Source organism: Elephantulus edwardii, unplaced genomic scaffold, assembly GCF_000299155.1.
Source record: "Elephantulus edwardii isolate Elephantulus edwardi_28Jun2011 unplaced genomic scaffold, EleEdw1.0 scaffold00061, whole genome shotgun sequence".
Taxonomy (NCBI): Eukaryota; Metazoa; Chordata; class Mammalia; order Macroscelidea; family Macroscelididae; genus Elephantulus; species Elephantulus edwardii.
The window spans coordinates 8,792,251-8,806,504 of record NW_006399811.1 but is presented as its reverse complement, the minus strand read 5'-3'; the positions used below and the strand labels follow the sequence as shown (position 1 = coordinate 8,806,504).

Below are 14,254 nucleotides of genomic sequence, written 5' to 3'. Positions count from 1 at the left end.
ATAGAAAAAAAATCTAAAAACAAACAAACAAACCAACCAAACAACTAAGCCCTTAGTTATAGTGCTGGGACAAATGGATAGCCACATGCAATAGACTAAACCTGGACTCTTTTTCTCAACCAATATGTAAAACTAATTAAAAATGGAACAAAAATCTAAGCACAAGCGTTAAGAATATGAAACTCTTAGGAAAAAGAACATATGAACAAATCCTCATGACCCTGGATTTTGCAAAGGTCTCAAAGATATGAAACCAAAACATAAGCAACAAAAGAAAAATAAATAAGCTGGAATTCACTAAAATTTAAAACCTGTATGCAAAAAAAAATATACTACCCAAAAAAGTAAAAAGATAATCTACAGAATGTGAGAAAATATTTGCAAACCATATATCTAATAAGGAATTTACAGTAAAATTCTTGCTGGCTAATGACCAATGATGACAGAAGAAGAATTTATGCCTTTAAATTGTGGTACTGGAGAAGAGTATTGAACGTACTATGGACTGCCAAGAGAAATAGTATGTGTGTTATGGAGAAGGTGAAACCAAACTGCTCCTTGAAGGTAAGGATTCTGAGACTTCGTCTCACATACTTTGGGCATGTAGCCAGGAGGGACCAGCCTTTGGAGAAGGATATCATGCTTGGAAGGTTTAAGGGACAGCAGAGGAGAGAAAAACCCTGGACAAGATGGATTGACACATTAACTAGGGTAATAGGGGCAGGTGTGTCAGAGACAATAAGATTGATTCAGGATAGAGAAGAACCAGAGCTATTGTGCATAGGGTTGTTATGAGTCATAGTCAACTTGATGACACAAACAACAAGATGAGGGGAAAGAAAGGGCTGTGCCTAGCCAATGCACCTCAAAAGCACAGACCACACTTGTCTTTCCATGGAGGTTGTGTGTTGCTATGATGCTGAACAAGTATACATGGAGCTTCCAGAACAAGAAAGACCAGGAAGTAAGTGCTGATGATATACTTCCAAAAATCAGCCAATGGCAATCTTATAGGTCATAATGAAAATGGTGTTGTTTATAGAATTGAAGCCAATGCAATGGAAGCCAACAATAATAACAACAGCAAAATATCTAAAGAACTCTTGTTGTTAGGTGCCATCAAGTGAGTTCCAATTCATAGTGACCCGATTATGTACAACAGAGCAAAACCCTTACTATTTAGTAATAAAATAAGACAACTCAATTAAACCGTGACAGAAGATCTCAACAGACATTTCTCCAAAGCAAATACAGAGATGGTCAATTAGCACATGAAAAAATTCTTTGCATTATTAGTCTTTAGAGACAATTAAATCAAAACCACAATGATAAACCATTTCACATTCAACAAGATGTGAGAATAATAAAGTCTGATAACAAATCTTGACAAAAATGTGAAGAAATTAAAGCCCTCAAAGATGTCTAGTAGAAATATAAAATAGTGCTGTCACTTTAGAAAATAGTACTATAATTTCTCAACCAATAAAACATAAAGTTAATATGACAGAGAAGCAGGAGTGGCATCCACCACCTAAATAGCATGCCTCCAGAAACTCCATGAACTTTGATAAATGTCGATAGTTTTAGAGGAGCTTCATTCAGGTCTTTCGTTCATAGGGTTGCTGAGTCATGCTTGACTCGAAGGCAATCAACAACAACACAACAATATGACAGAGCTATTATACTTTCAGGTATACATCCAAGAAAAATGAAAGCATAAAGTTCATCTGAACACTTGTGCAAAATTATTTATAGAATTATTCACAATAGCCAAAGGATGAAAGCATCCTCTTATGGACTAAATTGTGTCCTTTAAATATATATATGTTAAATCCCTGCCTTATTGACGTGACCTTCTTTGAAAATAAGAGTATTAATTTATTATGTTAATAAGGCAACAAGTGTGTAGAGTAGATTCCAAACTTAATGAGTTCTGAGTTATTTTAAAAAATAGAAACAGATACACAGATTACAAAAGCCGTGCAGGAATTGTCTACAAGCAAAGGAAGCAAGGAATACCCAGGGCTTCTGACAAAGTAGCAATTAACATGGCTAAGACCTTGAGTTTGACTTTTAGTCTCAAAACTGTAAAAAAATATATTTCTGTCCTTTAAAGTCACCTATTTTTGCTTGTGGCTATCATGCTAGAAGTTATACCACTGGTATTTCAAATACTTGCAGGTCATCCATGGTGGACAGGTTTCAGCAGAGCGCCTAAATAGGGAAGAATAAGCAGTAGAACTGGCCATCCATTCCTGAAGAAGCTGGTCCTTGAGAACTCTATGAATTGCAGAAGAACAGTGTTTTGATACACTGCCAGAAGATAAGCCTTTAGGGTTGGAAGATCAATCAAAATGTGACTTGAGAAGAGCTGCCTCCTCAGAGTAAAGTAAGCACCTTTAAGATGTGGATGTAGTAAAGTTTTCATCAAATGAAAGCCCTTAATTTGTTGATGTGGTAAGACTCAAAATTAGAAATGAGAAGAAAACAGCTGGAAACATTCATCAATAATCAGAACATAGACTGTAAAAAGTATGAATCTAGGAAATTTAGAAGTTGCTGAAAATAAAATGGATTGCATAAAGAATATCTATCGCAGGCATTAGTGAGCTGAGATGGGCTGGTATTGGCCACTTTCAATCAGATAATCATATAATCTACTAAACTGGGAATTACAAACAAAGGAAGAATGGTATCACATTCATAGTCAGTCAAAAAGAACATTTCAGGATCTATACTAAAGTTCAATGTTGTTGGTAATAAGATAATATCCATCGAGATACAGGGAAGATCTCTTAATACAACTACGATCCAAATATATGCACCAAACACCAAAGGAAAACATAAAATTAATTAAGGATTTCCACAAACTTCTGCAATCTGAAATTGATCAAACATGCAATCAAGATGTATTAATTGTAACTGGTGACTGACATGCAAAAAGTGGAAGAAAAAAGGGACTGTTGTTATGTGCCATATAAAGTTGTCTGCAACTCATTGTGACCTATCTACAACAGCTTTGAATTCTATCCTATTCTGCACCAGTTTTACTGTCTCTGACACACTTGCCCCCATAACCCCGGTCACTGTGTCAATCTAGCTCATCCAGGGTTTTCCTCTCCTGGGCTCTTCCTCCACCCTTCCAAGAATGATATCTTGATATATCCTTTGATATATCCAAGATATATATATATATAAATATATATATGTATATATATATATATCTTGATATATTTGATATATCCTTTGATATATCCAAGATATCATTTATATCAAAGGACTGGTCCCTCCTGGTCACATACCCAAAGTATGTGAGACAAAGTTTCAAAATCCTTGCCTCCAGAAAGCCACTTATTTCACCCTCTCCAGGACAGGCCTTTTTGTTCTCTTGGCAGTCTATGGTATGTTCAATACTCAGTCAGAGTCCAGCTCTCTGATGCATAGCAAGTAACTTTGAAGACTAGGGCCTGGATCAGGTGCACCATAATCTCTAGACTGATATCTTTGCTCTTCAGCACTCTGAAGAAGTCCCTGACAGCAGACTTTCCTAATCCAATTAGTCTTTTGATTTCCTGACTGCTTGTGCAAAGAGTGTTGACTGTGGCTTGAACAAGATGAAATTGTTAACAATTCCAATCTCTTCTCCATCCATCATGGTGCTGCCAATTGGCCCAGTGGTGAGAATCTTTGTTTTGGAGACAGAAATGAGGTGAGAGAGCACATGACAGAAATTTGTACAATGATTTATTCATTGCAAATATCTTTTTTACATAAATGTTACTATGAACACCAAGAAAACAAAAATCCTCACAACTGAACCATTAGGCAACATCATCAAACACAGGAAAAAACTGAAATTGTCAATATCTACAGGAGTATCAGTCAAAAAATCAAGATGTGTTAGGCAAATGTGCCAAGAAATTCTTTAAACGGGTAAAGAGCAAGGATATCAGTTTTAAGGTTAAGTTGTACCTGCCTCAATCCACGGTATTTTTCAGTTGCTCCATAAGCATATGAAAGTTGCACAATAAGTACGTAAAACCAAAGAAGGATTGATAGCTTTGAATTTGTGTTGGCCAAGACTACTGAATACATCACAGATTGCCATGAGAATAAACAAGTCTATCTTGAAGGAAGTGCAAACAGAGTGCTTCTTGGAGGCAAGAATGATGAAACTTGTTCTCACATACTCTGGCCATGTTTTCAGGAGTTGCCAGTCTTTGGAAAAAGGCATTATGCGTAGGGAAAGAAGAAGGTAAGCAAAAGAGAAGAATTTCCATGAGATTGATTGGCACAGTGATTATAATAATGTGTTTGAGAATGGCAGAGATTGATTTGATGTCATAAAATAGGGCAAGGAGTCAACCAGCCATTTATAGGGTCATTATCATTTAGAAGATTGCTTCCTTTCTCTATACCTGTTCAATCTGTAGGCTGAGCCAATAATTCACAAAGGTGGACTCTAGGAAGAGGAGTGTGGCATCAGGATTGGAGGAAGACTTATCAAAAAACCTGTTAAGCAGATGTCATAATCTTGCATACTGAAAGTGAGTATATGAAACACTTACTAAAGAAGATCAAAGACTACAGCCTTCAGTATGGATTACATCTCAACATCAAGAAAACAAAGCTCCTCACAACAGAACCAAGAGTCAACATTACGACAGATGGAGACAAGATTGAAGCTGTCAGTGATTTCATCCAGATTAGATCAACAATCAACATCCTTGATACCAGCAGACAGGAAATCAGGAGACATACTACATTGGGCAAGTCTGCATAAAGAACCTTTCGAAAATGCTGAAGACCAATGATGTCTGCGTGAAAACTAAAGCGTGCCTGATTCAGGCCATGATCTTCTCAATTACCTGCTATGCATAAGAGAACTGGACAATGAATAAGGATGACAGAAGAATAATTGATGCCTATGAGTTGTGGTGCTGGAGAAGAGTGCTAAATATCCCATTGACTGTCAGAAAATAAACAGATATGTCTTGGGAAAAGTGCAGTCAGAGTGTTCCTTGGAGGCAAAGATAGCAAAACTGTGTTTTTCATACTCTGAACATGTAACTAGGTGAGAGTAGTCATTGGAAAGAGATGTCATGCTTGGAAAGGTGGAGGGTCAGTGAAGCAGAAGACCACCAATGAGATGGATTAACACGGTGACTTCTGCAATGAGCTCTAGTGTGTCACGGTTGATGAGGATGGTAGGCAGGGCAGGGTTCAGGTTTGCTGTTAATAGGGTTGCTATGAGTCATACTTGATTCAACAACACCTCACAACAACACCAACTCTATAACACCTAACACAAACAACTTTTGGTATTTATGTAACAGCAATCTAGGTTACTATGACAAGCTCAGAGTCCAACAACAAACAACAGAAGGAGATGCTGATGCCTATTGCAATATAAATGATTCTTCAAAGCATTATGCTACTTGAAAATGCCAGTCTTTTTTTCTCTCATCTCTTTCTCTCTTACACCTCGCACACCCCAATGATGTAATACTTTTATTAGGAATTATCCAGGAGATGAGAGGATAGAGGAGTGACAGTTTAAAGGATTCAGTTCTCTGAGGCAACAAAATGTTCTAAAATTGACTAGCTGCACATATCTGTGACTATACTAAAACTCAGTAATTATATCCTTTAAATTGATTAACAATATGCTATGTAAATTTTATATTTAAAAAAACATGTTACAAATAAACATACAATTTGTTGATTCAATTCTTTTTATGTGTGCAATTCAGTGACATTTATTACATTCTTCATATTGTACAGTCTTAAGTAAATATCCTTTTTTTTTTGGTAAATATCCTTTTTAAAGGATATTTTTCACCATTAACCTTTGTACTCCTTCAGTACTACCTTCCTTACTCCCTACCTTCCATTTTTGCTAAACATTAATAAGCTTTTGTTTCTACATATTTGTCTATTTCAGGTAAGTGAGATCATACTGTATCTGCCCTTTCAAGATTGACACATTTAACTTAGAATGGTGTTTTTTAAGGTAGATCCATGATGTGGCATGTATAAGGACTTTGTTTCTCTTTATGGTTGAGCATTATTTCATTGTACGTATAGTCCATATTTTGTTCATCCAGTCATGTAGTCATGGAGTTCTAGTAGCCTAGTGGGTAAGGCGTTGCATTGCCATCCCAAAGGAATTCCAAACACACCACCATCATTCAGGAGAGATGAGCAACCTCTATTGTTCAATTTACAGTTTCTGACAACTTGTTGGAGAGTCAACTATGACTCAATTCCAACTCAATGACACAAAACAATAACATTCATGTATTAGCAGACATTTAGGTTGTTTCCTCATTTTACTACTTGAGAGTGATACAAAGAACATTAGAGTACAAGTTATAAACCATATTTTCATAAAATAATTTAATATTTATTCTCAAAGAGAGAGAGAACTGTTTGAAGGGGCTTATACTTACGCAATGGAATCTGTATCCATATCCATTTGCTCTGGGTCAATACCATCAGATTCTGATAATGTATCCACCAGAGATTCTATGTGCTCCATATTTTTGTGAAATCCTTCCCATTCTTGGGAAGTAATTTCAGAAAAGCCCAAGGCATTAAACATCTTGAAAGACCAGAAATCCAGAAAGCTGATAACATTTAGAAGAATTTTGGGTAGACCTATAAAAATGATAGATGTATTAATTTTTAAAAGTATATCTAAGTCTACTACTTCAATGTTGTTTTTGTTGTTGTCGTTATGTGCGGTCGAGTCGCTTGTGACTCATAGCGACCCTATGTACAACAGCCCTAAATTCTGCTCTGTCCTGTGCCAATCGCACTGTCTCTGACACTCCCATCCCGATTATCCCAGTCACTGAATCTTCTATACTAGATTATAAATTCCTAAATGTTAATAGTTATTTAGGGGCTTCAGGAATTTTGTTCATAGGGTCACTATGAGTTGTGCTTGACATGAAGGCAATCAACAACAACAACAACAACATAGGCAGGGATGTATCTATGTATTATCATTGCTTTTGTATAGCTGAAAGTGTTGCACAGTACAGTCCCTAATTAGCAAACTTTGTATAATCTTCACTTCTAAATAATGGGCTATTTCTTGAACAATACTTTGTATTTCAAGGGGGTTTTTTGTTAAGGGACTGCCAAATGCATTAAATTTAGAATATTTCAGCTAACCGATGCTGCCCTTGATGTGCTCACCAAGATGTGTCAAGAAATCTGGAGAACAACCACTTGGCTGACTGACTGAAAGAGATCTATATTTGTTCTCATACCAAAGAAAGGTGACCCAACAGAGTGTGGAAACTATAGAACAATATCATTGATTTCATATACAAGCAAGATTCTGATGAAGATTATCCAAAAATGACTGGAACAGCACATCAGCAGAAAACTGCCAGAAGTCCAGGCTGGGTTCAGAAGGGTCGTGATATTAGGGCTATTGTAGCTAATGTTAGATGGATCTTGGCTGAAAGCAGGGAGTACCAGAGAAATGTCTATCTGTGTTTCATTACTATGCAAAGGCGTTTGACTGTGTGGATCATAACAAACTGTGGTTGACACTGAGAAGAATGAGAATTCCAAAACACTTGATTATGCTAATGAGAAACTTATACTTGAACCAAGCAACAGTTGTCAGAACAGAGCAGGGTAACACTGCATGGTTGAAAATTGGGAAAGGCGTATGCCAGGGATGTGTCCTGTCTCCATTCATTTTCAATCTGTATGCAGAATAGATCATCCAGGAGGCTGGGCTCTATGAGAAATGAGGCATCAGGATTGGTGGAAGATCTATCAACAATATGCGTTATGCAGATGACACAATCCTACTCACTGAAGCTGAGGAGGACCTCATGCACTTGCTGCAGAGGGTCAAGGACTGCAGCCTTCAGTATGGACTGAGGCTCAATGTCAAGAAGACAAAGATTCTCACCACTGGACCAATTGGCAGCATCAGGATGGATGGCAAAGAGATTGAGATTGTTCACAGCTTCAGTTTGCTCAGCTCCACAATCAACACTCTTGTAACCAGCAGCCAGGAAATTAAAAGACATACTGCGATGGGAAAGTCTGCTGTTAGGGACCTCTCCACAGTACTGAAGAGCAATGGTGTCTCTCTGGAGACTAAGGTGTGTCTGATACAGGCCATGGTCTTTGCAATCAGAGAGTTAGACGATGACTAGGGAGGATAGAAGGATAATTGATGCCTTTGAGCTGTGGTGCTGGAGAAGAGTATTGAGTGTACCATGGACTGCCAAGAAAACAAACAGGTCCATCCTAGAGAGGGTTAAACCAGGCTGCTCCTTGGAAGCAAGGATTCTGAGGCTTTATCTGACATACTTTGGTCATGTTGTAAGGAGGGACTGGTCCTTGGAGAGGAACATCATGCTTTAGAGGGTGGAGGGACAGCACAGGAGAGGAAGGCCCTCTATGATGTGGATTGATTTAGTAACTGGGGTAATCGGGATGGTTATATCAGAGACAGTGCAACTGGCACAGGACAGAACAGAGTTTAGGGCTGTTGTACATAGGGTCGCTATGAGTTGTAAGCGACTCGATGGCACAACAACAACAACAAGATCCCTTCTTTACTCCTTTCCCCATCCCCCCACTTACACTTACTATCCTTTATCTTCTCTTGCTTTTTCCCTTCCTCTTGCTTGTCTTTTAGTTTTAGTTATCTTTTTCTGTATACTCTTGTTTTTGTTTTCCAGGTTTTGTTATTGGTTTTTGTTCCATCTGGCAAGAGACAGCAACAATCTCCACATTGCGGAGGCACACTCACACTTCCTGAAGTTTCACCCACAGCTCAAGAGTAAATATCTACTATTGTACCACCTAACTGACCACAGACTGCAGCTTACACTTGCTCGCAAGTACTCTATACAAACTGTGAACAGAGAATTGTATCACCTCTACCTTTTGTCATATTCACAAGAGGACAAGAGGTGAAAGAATAAGAATTAGGGAACTAGTGAGCTGACTAGCACACTTCAGAAACATGAAAACAAAATAATATAATACCACCATATTTTAGTGGTAACAGATAGCTTCCAATCATGTGTGCACATACACATACACAAACAGAACAAGCTGATGCAAGAAAATGTTTCCAAGAAAGAGATGTTACTTAAAGGATTTATAGTTTAGAACTTGCAATGGATTCAGATAAAGTCTGAGGAAACCAAAGACAAAATAACGAGAAACACAGACAAAACTTCAGAATTTTTTAAAAAAGCAAAAAAACAATTTTTTTGACAAAATAAATGAAACCACACAAATAACAGCAAACTGACATTCAGGATGCTAAACTTTCAGAAATAGATATTACGTTGAGAGGGCAAAAGAATAGAATAGAATTGAATCAATGGGACACAAATATTCTGAGTAAACAGAAACATCTCAATACTAATCTATACTCTGTTTTGTTTTGGGGGTGTTTTTTTTTAAGCTCAAAGAAGCTTTATTAAGGGAGCTCCAAGGTGGGATTCCTTGGTCTGGAGAGACAGACAGACCAGGAGAAAACTGCCAATACTAGTTTATACTCTTACAGATTGCTAGCAATTAGAAAAACTGAAGGGGGGAAAAAAGCTTAAGAATTTGTGAAACACTATTAACTTACATGTAATTGAAATTCTAGAACACAAAAAGGAAATATTTCAAAATCTGCTGGAATAAAAATCTCAAATATTATAAAAGATGAAAAGATACGCATTCAAGAAGTTCAATGAACCCCAAACAGGATAGATTTCATGTTATGTATTTAATTGTGTTCCCTTAAAATGCATAATGATATAATACATAAGTTATGTAGGGGTTCCCTATGATCTGATAAAATAAATAGTTATAAAACAACCATGGACCACCAAGAAAACCAACAGGTTTGTCTTTTTCTTTTAAACAGGTCTGTCTTGAAGAGAGTAAAACCAAATTTCTCCTTGGAGCGTAGGATTTTAAAGCTCCATCTCACATACTTTGGGCATGTTGCCAGTAGAGACCAGGATTTTGAAGCTCCATTTCACATACTTGGGCACGTGGCCAGGAGGGATCATCCCTTGGAGAAGGATATCATGCTTGGAAGGGTGGAGGGGAGCGCAGGAGAGGAAGACCTAGGATGAAATGGATTGACAGAGTAACTGGGGTAACGGGGGTGGATGCGTTGGAGACAGTGAGACTGGCTCAGGTTAGGACAGGGTTCACAGCAGTTATACATAGGGTCACTATGAGTCGCAGATAACTTGATGACACATAATAACAACAAAGGGGTTAAAGGTGGAATAAAAATATCCTTTAATTCTATCCCAACTATAATGTATGAGAACTTTTCCTAGGATGTGTCTGGTAATCTCTTATTTCACAAGAGTTAAAAAAAGGAAGGAAAGTGAGTCAAGAGATCAGGGACTTCAATTCCACCAAGAAATAATCATTAGAAATGCTGTGTGCCTTTTAGACCCAGACTTCATCTTTAGGAAGCTCTTTGATGCTGGGCATGACCAAGGCACATGATGATAGACAAATAATGCCAGGCTTAAAGATGCTGAAGGAAGCAAGACTCTTCCTCCAGTACTGACAGAGGGGGGCTTTCCCTTAGACCTGGCATTCAATCATGATAAAACACACAACAAAATAGGAGTAAAAAGAATATTCCTCAACACAATTAACAACATATATACAAAACCAACAGCCAACATTAGTCTCAAAGTAAAGAAACTGAAAGCATTTCCCTTGAGAGCAAGAATCAGACAAGTATGCTCTCAAATAATAATTCTGACCAATACTTTATTGGAAGAACCTTGTCAAAGCAACAAGATAGGTGATATAAAAGGCTTCAAAGTGTCAGCAAAGGAGGGGAAGACTCTCAACCCAGTGGATTGACATAATGACTGCTGTAATGGGTTCTAATGTGTTAGAAGGTATGAGGATGGCACAGGACAGGACAGGTTTAGATCTGTTGTCCATAAGGTTGTTATGGGATGTACTTGACTTGACAGCACCTAACAACATATGTTCTGAGATTCCCATTCTTCTCAATGTTAGCCATAATTTGTTATGATCCACATTGCTAACACATTTGATAGTCAATAAAGTACGAATAGACTGGTATTCTGTACTTTCAGCCAGAATCCATATGACATCAGTAATGATATCCCTGGTGCCATATCCTCTTCTAAATCCTGCTTGAACTTTTGGCAGTTCTCTATATACTGTTCTAGATATTTTTGAATGCTTGTCAGCAGTATTTTGCTTACATGTGATTTTAGACATTGTTCAATAATTTCCACATTCTACCGGACACATTTTCTTGGGAATAGTAACAAATAATGGATCTCTTTCAGTCAGTCAGCCAGGCACCTGTCCTCTAAATTTCCTAGCATAGATTGATGATCACATAAAGGCTGTATCACCTTGTTGAAATACGTCAATTGATATTCCATAGATTCCTGGGGACTTATTTTCTGTCAATGCCTTCAATGCAGCTTAAATTTCTTCATTATCATTGGCTCTTGATTATACGATAATTCCTGAAATATTTCAGTGTCAGCCAATTCCTTTTGGTACAGTAATTCTGTGTATTCTCTCAATCTTCCTTTGATGCTTCTTGGATCAAGATCTTGCCCTTTGCATCTCTAAATTCTATAACTTGAAGCTTAAGTCTGTTTTCCAGTTCTTTCAGCTGGAGAAGTGCCAAGTGAGTCTTTCCTTTTTATTATCCAATTCTAGCTCTCTGCACATTCTGTTAAACTTTGCTTTGTCTTAATGAGTTTCCCTTTGAAATCTTATGGTCAACTCTTTTACTTCAACATCTTTTCCCTTTGTATTGGCTTTTCAATATTCTAGTACAAATTTATGGGTCTCTTCTGACATCCAATTTGGGTTTTTCTCTCTCCTCAAGCTTGCTAGTGGCTGTTGGCTCTGTTCATGGATATCCTTGATATAATCTCACAACTCATTTGCTTAGAACACTGGTTTTCAAGGTTTCAAAAATATCCGTAAGATGATTTTTAAACTTAGAAGGGATAGACTCAAGATCATATTTTGGTTCTCATTGACTTGCTCTTATTTTGTTCAGCCTCAATTTGAATTTGTACATAAGTAATTGATGGGCTGTTTCACAGTCAGCACCTGGTCTGTTTTTGAGAGCTGATACTGAGCTTCTCTAATGAATCCTTCCACAGATGTAGTTAATCTGATTCCTATGCAGTTCTGCAGGTGAGGTTCATATGTAAAGTAGCCATTTGTGTTTTTTAAAAAGGGTATTTTCAATGAATAATTGATTCACTGTACAAAATTAGGTCATTATATTTCTGGCTTCATTTCTATCACTAAGTTTGTACTTTCTGGACTTCATTCCTTTTTCATTGCTTCCAGTTGTTGTTTTTTTTTTTTCTTTTTCATTTCAACTAATAATCCTTAATGCATCTTTATTGCATAGTTAGTAAATTTTGGACTGCAAAATTTGGCCAAAATCTTCAATTTCCTCTTCTTTGGTTTTAGCTGTTGGTTTGAGTAGTAGTGGTTTAACAGGTCTTCCTTGTATGCATATGGATACTATCCTAATACTACATTGTACTTCAGGATAGAAGTTTGTGTTTTTAACTATGAAAGCAGCACCATTCTTTTTTTGTTTTTCATTCGTGGCATAGTGTGCCATGTGATTGTTTAATTAAAAGTGGCCAAAGCCAGTTAATTTCATCTCACTAATGCCTAAAATGTAGTTGTTTATGCATTTTATTTCATTTTCCACAACTTCTAGTTTTCCAACATTTATACTTCATACATTCCATAGTCCAATGAATAAAAGATATTTGCAGCTGTTTCTTTTCATTTTAATTGACTTCTAATCTGGGCTCAACCTTTAATACTATATCTACGTGCAATTCTCCATTGTTCATAGGTTTTTCAGAGCCTGCTATTTAAGAAGTGGATGGCCAATTCTGCTTCCTAGTCTATCTTAATCTGAGAACTCTACTAAAACTTGTCCACCATTGGTGACTTCTCTGTTGGCATTTACAGTTACAAACAGCTATCTCATTCTGCAGTCACAAGGTACACTGTCAAGTTTCAATCCTTCCCATTTTGAGCCCTTGGGCCTTGTGGCCCTCGGGCCATGGAGCAAGCACCAGTACTAAAGATACAACTAAGCAAGCCTCTATGTAATAATGCCTCCATCTGGACACCATCCTGCAGCACCATCAAGGGCCTTAGCTTGGGTCAGAGAAGTCTATATTTCATCATGATATTTGTATGTGTGATTGTCTTTATAAGAACATCTACCAAACAGTCATTGTATTGGGAAAAGAATTAGCATTTGGAGCCAGGGAAGCCACGCTTGGCCTTGGGTTGAAGGCAGAGCGGCTTCAAGCCCAAAAGGCGAAGAGGAGGGAGGAGACAGATGGCCATAATCACCCAGGTGGCTGTGATCCTTTGGCCAGAGAGGATGGCGCTGTGTATGTGGGAGTTGTGTTGTGTTGTGGTGGTCTCTGGAGAAAGGCAACTCTGCCTCCAGGAGCCAGGGAAGCTACGCTTGGCCTTGGGTTGAAGGCAGAGCGGCTTCAAGCCCAAAAGGGCCCTCAGGCCTGCGGCCTTTGGGCCAGTCTTTCATTGTTTTTGTTCAGACATTCCTCTAGGTCATATAGCCCTGGTGTACAAGTTGCCATCCTGCAGTCACTTGTGGTTGCTGTGAGGCTGAACACCGTGACACGGATGTGTCAAATGCGTTAATGGTTAGCTACCCAATGCGGACTGAGAGTGAGGTGGAGCTCCCCAATTGAACAAGCGTGGAAGGAGGAGTGACGTCCACTTCCATAATAGCTTGCCTCTGGAAACCCTATGAACTTGGAGAGAGGATGAAAGGCACCCAAGCATCAAGGACTCTCCTTCATAGGGTCACTATGAGTCGCCTGAGACTCAATAGCACTTAACAACAACAACATGGCTTATTCATAGCAGATACTTTTTTTAAGAGACATAAGCGCAGGCTATATACATGGATTTCACCTCACGGTATGCATAGGAATCAGATTGATTACATCTGCAAAAGAACACCTGTAGAAGATAAAGATCAGCTGTGAAAACTAGGCCAGGAGCTGACTGTGGAAGAGACCACCAACTACTCAGATGCAAGTTCAAGATGAAGTTGATGAAAATTAAACCAAATCCAAGGCAACCAAAATATGACTTTGATTTCATACCACCTGAATTTCAGAACCATCTCAGGAACAGGTTTGAGGCCTTGAACACTAATGAG

At 38.0% G+C, this 14,254-nt stretch overlaps 1 protein-coding gene across 1 annotated transcript in view; it reads right to left on the bottom strand.

The window, feature by feature from the left end:
• The window catches only part of AXDND1 (axonemal dynein light chain domain containing 1), a 245,076-nt gene that overhangs the window by 81,821 nt on the left and 149,001 nt on the right, over positions 1-14,254 (bottom strand). The window contains exon 17 of the mRNA XM_006887769.1: positions 6,453-6,660. Coding sequence (XP_006887831.1) covers positions 6,453-6,660 — 208 coding nt within the window. The remainder of the gene's footprint in view (positions 1-6,452; positions 6,661-14,254) is intronic.